Raw genomic sequence first — 6,244 nt, 5'->3', positions numbered from 1 at the left:
TACAAATTACGTGGCATTTAAATATTTTATACGAGAGAAACTACGCTGGCCACATATATATTGAGGTAACCGACTAGACAGTTTATTCATGCATAATGGAACAAGCTTGAAGTATTTCCTAGTGACATAGAATAGAGGACCTCTTCAAGATCACTTGGCAACACATCTCATCACATCATCTGATCACAAAAGATGTACACTGAAAAGTCAGCGTGCTAAGTGATTCTGGTATTTCATGCATGCCATGGCCAGTTGAACACATTCCACCAAAAAGCACGGGATTTATAATCTGGTCGTTCTACGTCACGACGCTGCGCGTCTACGTCATTGGTTGTGTAGTAGTGCATGAAATATGGAGTTAAAACGTTCAAATTGCCATTATTTGTCCCGTTATGCCTGCGGATGTATAGTCATTTATATCCCGAGTATTAATTTTTTCTGCATTCATCCGGAAAATTCTCGTGACCTAGGAGGTTTAATTTATTACTTCTTGTCTACGATTTGAAGTGGCAAGACCGCGTAGGTCATTCATATTTTCCTCGGCTAAACGAAGAAAGTAGTTCCTATTTAATTAGCCTATGTTAAGATACAGTTGTTAGGAACAAATGAGTAATCAAAATGGTACGAATAGCAGGCGTTTAAATACCAGTAGTGTATGGTATTTGGTAAAAACAAACGAAGAGAAAACGATCTACTGTATATTCCAGGCCATCGGATTATGTACATTTGGATGTGCTTCAGTGGAACCGGGAAAACGCTTTGCCGAACCATGACGAGTCAGTTTTGAACGAATTTATAATGATTGATACTCGAAGAACTCACATCTGGAGCATCTTGTTTAATCTAGCATAAAATAAAATAATGTTAAGTTTCATAACTGTCTACATGCATGTAAACATTCAACAATTCAACCAAAAATGTACGAATCCTAGAATGTCATTTGTATATTGTTGTCATTGCTTACATTTATATCGACTATTTCTGTAGGTTGACGACTAAATGGGTTGAACATTTTCGCTGTTGGCAATTCCTTTCCAGTATTCAAATATTTATACATCGCTGTGTTTGTTTTGCTCTAGCATCTTTGTTTCTTCACAAAGAGAAAGTGTTACCGTAGAAATGAACCATTTATTTATTTGAAAACTTAAGAGAGTGCCTTGCCAAATCAGAATAGAAACCTAAACCTGAAACAGGACGGCTTCTGGCTCGACAAAAAATCTCACTAACGCTAGCATGACAAAACCCTTACTAACATTGGTACATTTTTGACGAAAACCTTGCTGACGTTGCTTCACTTTTATCGTCTGTCTTCAAGTTGGCAACAGCTGCTTTGTAGCACTGCATGTCAAATCTTATATTCTGGCTTGCTTGACATCATTTGTATCAACATTGCTACATTGTATCGTCTAACTTAACGAAGATGTTACTATCATTGCTACATTTTATCGCCTGGCCCTGCAAAAGATTAAGTATAATTGTTACATTTTAATCCTTTTTAATGGATGTACATTACCTCAAGAGAAGCAATTTTAGTCAGACTTTGTACATTCAGGCAACATTCAGTTTCAGTTTAATGGGATTGTATTGTAGTTAGGCTGTATGTAGACAGTGAAGCTGTGTATACCAACACTATACGTTTTCTCTAATATAACTTGACTTCCAAGGTTATTGCTATTATCCATACATTAAATTTATGATTAACATATGATTAAGTCAAACCTCTTTTAATCAGGTTTGTCAAAACAACCATCAATAAATTAACTCTATTGCAATTAGACTCAAAATCAAATTAATAATTCTAAAATAAAGTGTCTAGAACAATTCCATTTTTGCTTATCAAATTAGTTATCTAGATCCAGGTCGATATTTGTCATCAAGGTATTTATTTAGAATTGATCGATGAAGACCAGTACCGTAGCCTGCGGGGGGGGGGGGGCAGCTGCCCCCCCCCCTCTGAGATTTTGGAAAAAAGAAGGAAAAAAGCTACTTTTTGAATACATAGCGATGCTATTAAAATCGTTGTGACGATTCCTAGCATGCGCGATTTAAAAGAATAGTTCATTAAAGTGACTGTACACTGACTCATGGCTAATATGTATCTTATATCGCTATTGTACGCTGGCGCTTAACTTTGAATAAAATGTGTCCAGTTAAAAATTGTAACTTTTTGCAGCAAATTAAAAATTCTTTGTGCGGGAAAGTACAAAAGAAGTGCGCACATGTACTGTGCATTTTCCGCGAGTAACAGTACAGTAGTCTTGAAAGTCTCCTTCATTTGAAGATAGCAAGTCGCAATTATAAAAAAGACTCAAAAAAAGACGGAAAAAGTCGTTCAACGTGAGGTCGCCCGCTATGCTGCATGCAGTGACTCCGAAGATGCGCTCGATCTCATTTACATCTTGTTCCTTATATTAAAACATTTCATACTGATAAAACGACAGATCTCTTTTTGGAATATTTGGTGGCCCTGAAAACTATTAAACTAGGTACGCAGCTTAAGATCAATGATTGTGTTTCACGTTCTCTTTGGTTAAAATGTTGTTTGATATAATTATCTCATTGCACACTGACACTAGCGTTATTCCGCAATTCATTTTGAAGCTATGGAAAGAATGGCCCTGAATTTGTAAACAGAGCTGTACCTTCGACATCAAAATCCAAACTTCAATGATAATGATAATGACAGGGAGAATTCACTGAGTTCACATTGGGTTCCGACATAAACGAGGCCATAACAGTTTTGGGAGTTGCGTAAGCTAAAAGAGAGAGAGAGAGAGAGAGAGAGAGAGAGAGAGAGAGAGAGAGAGAGAGAGAGAGAGAGAGAGAGAGAGAGAGAGAGAGAGAGAGAGAGAGAGAGAGAGAGAGAGAGAGAGAGAGAGAGGGGGGGGGAGAGAAAGAGAGAGAGAGAGAGAGAGAGAGAGAGGGGGGGGGAGAGAGAGGGGGGGAGAGGGAGAGAGGAGACAGACGAGAAGGGAGGGGAGGAGAGCAAGAGAGAGAGCGAGAGAGAGGATGAAGGGGGGAGACAGACAGACAGACAGACAGAGACGAGAGGGGAGGGGAGGGGAGGAGAGCGAGAGAGGGTAGAGAGAGAGGAGGGAGACAGACAGACAGACAGACTGACAGACAGACAGAGAGGGGAGGAGAGAGAGAAGAGAAGAGAGATATCAACGACATATCGTAAATAGTTTATTTCCCAATTCAATTACACACACTCAAACTTGATTACCCAGATTATGCTCTTCACATTCACTTGCAATACATATAATAAGATAGACGCTGTGTAGTCAACTGGCTACAGGCAATAGACATTTTTGACATTAGCTGTGTGGAATACTCACTAGCTAAATTCAACACAACTTTCAGCAATACAGAGAACGCTTTCTCCGTCTCACATATCAATGTTCGATCACTTAACAAGAACTATGACAATTTCAATATGCTATATGAACACTCTTTGCGAAATCAATTTCGAATTATCGCTCTTTCTGAAGTATGGCAAGTGTCAAACAAAGACATGTATAATATGCCTAGTTATTCTTTTGTTGTTAACTGTAGAGACCAAGGTAAAGGTGGAGGAGTAGGAATGTATATACACGAGTCTTTGTCATATACTGTGTTGAGCAATGTTACAATTACAAATGCAGAAACTCTGTGGATCGAAGTAGAACTTGAAAATAGATTTTTCCTAGTTGGGGCTGTGTATAAACCACCACATTCTAATGTTGACGACTTTGTAGAGAGTTTAGAAAATTATATAAGTGAGAGTGAAAGAAAATATAGCGGATGTGTTATTATTGGAGATTTCAACATTGATGTGAGCAAAGAAACGAACCCTAGTGCCCGCAAACTTATTGATACACTTGCATGTTTTCATTTTAAACAAACTATAAGTACTCCTACTAGGAAAACACAGAATTCAAGTTCTACCATAGATCATTTGTACACAAACATAGCTGACAGGTCCATTTCTTCAGGTACTATTACTGCTGACATCTCAGATCATTTTCCGATATTTATATTCTTTAATTCAGTGAAAACACCACCCACAACTGGAGTTACAACATTGATAAGAGACTATTCAAAGTTTAATGGGCAGGCATTTAGAGATGAGTTGAATGCTGAAACATGGGAAAAGGTTTTGCAATGCAAAGATGTAAATTTAGCTTTACAACATTTTGTTGATAGGTTCAAAGATATCATTGCCAAACATGCTCCTTTGAAGTGTATACGTACCTCAAAGAAAAAGAAACGAGTCAAGCCGTGGTTGACACCTGGAATACTTAAGTCAGTTAGAACAAAACACAAGCTGTTTAAGAAGGTCATTAACAGTCGTTTCAATGTAACGTTATATAACCATTACAAGAAATACCGGAACGTTCTCACCACTATTCTAAGGAAAAGCAAATGCCATTATTATGCAAATGTTTTCTCACTTAATAATGGCAAAATAAAGGAGACGTGGGGAGTTATAAACGAATTAATTGGTAAATCAAAACACAAACAGTTAACTATTCCAAGACAATTGAAGATTAACTGTAATGGTTCAGAAGTAATTCACACTTGCCTGGATGATATTACGGAAGATTTTAATAATTTTTATGTACATGTTGGTGAAAATCTCGCTAATAAAATACCCACTTCCCCGAACACAACGTTTCACGACTTCTTGGGTGAGAAAGTTCCCCATTCCTTTTTCTTTTACCCTGTTACCAAACTTGATATTGTCAATACTATTTCTGCATTGGATATACGCAAAGCAACAGGTTTTGATGACATCCCTTGCAAGTTAATCCACGAAGGTAGAGGGGAAATATCAAACCCTCTATGTCACATTATTAATTTGTCTTTCTGTTCAGGTCATTTTCCAGAACTCCTTAAAGTAGCCAAAGTGTTACCTTTTTATAAGAAGGGTCAGATAAATGAACCTGGAAACTATAGACCCATTTCCGTTTTACCTGTTATCAGCAAGATTGTTGAAAGAATTGCAAACAAACGTTTGATGAATTTCTTAGAGGGATTTAACATTTTATATGACCATCAATACGGTTTTCGGAAGAAGTACAGTTGTAAATTGTCTTTGATTAGTCTGATTCAATCTTTACAAGAAGAGCTTGATAAGAGAAATTCAACACTTGGTATTTTTATCGATTTTTCAAAGGCTTTCGATACTGTAAACCATAATATTTTACTTGCAAAGCTTGAACATTACGGAATCAGAGGTTTACCACTCAAGTGGTTCTCTAGTTATTTGCATTCACGGAGTCAGTATGTCAGCATCAATAATATAGCTTCAAGCAGATTAAATATTACCTGTGGTGTCCCTCAGGGGTCAATCCTAGGACCTATCTTATTCTTGATATACATAAACGACATTCCAAATTCCTCCAATCTTTTCAATTTTAAGCTTTATGCAGATGATTCAAACTTATTTCATTCTATCCAGGAAACCCATAACAATATATCCCTCAATCTAGCTAATGTTGAATTTCATCAGGTAAAAAAATGGTGTGATGCTAACCGACTGACTATGAATGTAAATAAAACAGAACACATGGTAATTAGAAGTAAACAAAACAGTAAAGAAGTAATTGGGTCTATAACTCTTAATGACAGGGTGGTTAGAGAAGCTAACAGCACATCGTTCATTGGGATTCACCTAGACAGTAATTTAACTTGGAAAACTCACATTGTAGACGTAAAGAAAAAGATCTGTAAATTTACTGGAATATTTTACAGGCTTCGACAACTGGTCCCATGTTCAACTCTCCTAATGTTGTACAATACCTTTGTATTACCACACATTTCCTATGGCCTTGAAGTGTGGGGAAGTTCGTGTAAAACATATCTCAAAGAGATTTTACTTGCACAGAAAAGGATTGTTCGTGTCATTACGGGGAGTAAATGTAATGCACATACCGCACCTTTATTTAAAAAGCTCAGTATTCTTGATATATACAAACAGTTTGACTATCAGATTGGAATTTTTGTTCATGATGTACTACACGATAAACTTCCGCCACACTTCAAGGACTACTTTTCGAATATCGAACATTGTCATGATACTAGGCGGAAATTGAGAGGAGACCTCCATGTACCAAAATACAAGAGTAATTTTGGTCAGTCCTCTGTCAAGTTCACTGGTTCACAGATATGGAACAACATTCCATATACAATTCGCAGTCACCCAAGCAGACACAAATTCAAGAAAGATTACAAAGAGTTTCTTCTACTTGTAAATATGTAA

The 6,244-nt window shown here is 37.1% G+C and overlaps 1 protein-coding gene across 1 annotated transcript; it reads left to right on the top strand.

Annotated features, from left to right (window-relative positions):
- Window positions 1-3,523: 3,523 nt before the first annotated feature.
- Window positions 3,524-6,244, top strand: LOC144449300 (uncharacterized). Its single transcript, XM_078139818.1, has one exon. The coding sequence runs from the start codon at window positions 3,524-3,526 to the stop codon at window positions 6,242-6,244; it is 2,721 nt and encodes a 906-aa protein (XP_077995944.1).

Source organism: Glandiceps talaboti, chromosome 18 (assembly GCF_964340395.1).
Source record: "Glandiceps talaboti chromosome 18, keGlaTala1.1, whole genome shotgun sequence".
NCBI classification, from domain to species: Eukaryota; Metazoa; Hemichordata; class Enteropneusta; family Spengelidae; genus Glandiceps; species Glandiceps talaboti.
Note: the sequence above shows the minus strand (reverse complement) of the source record. Positions and strands in the feature narration are given on the sequence as shown.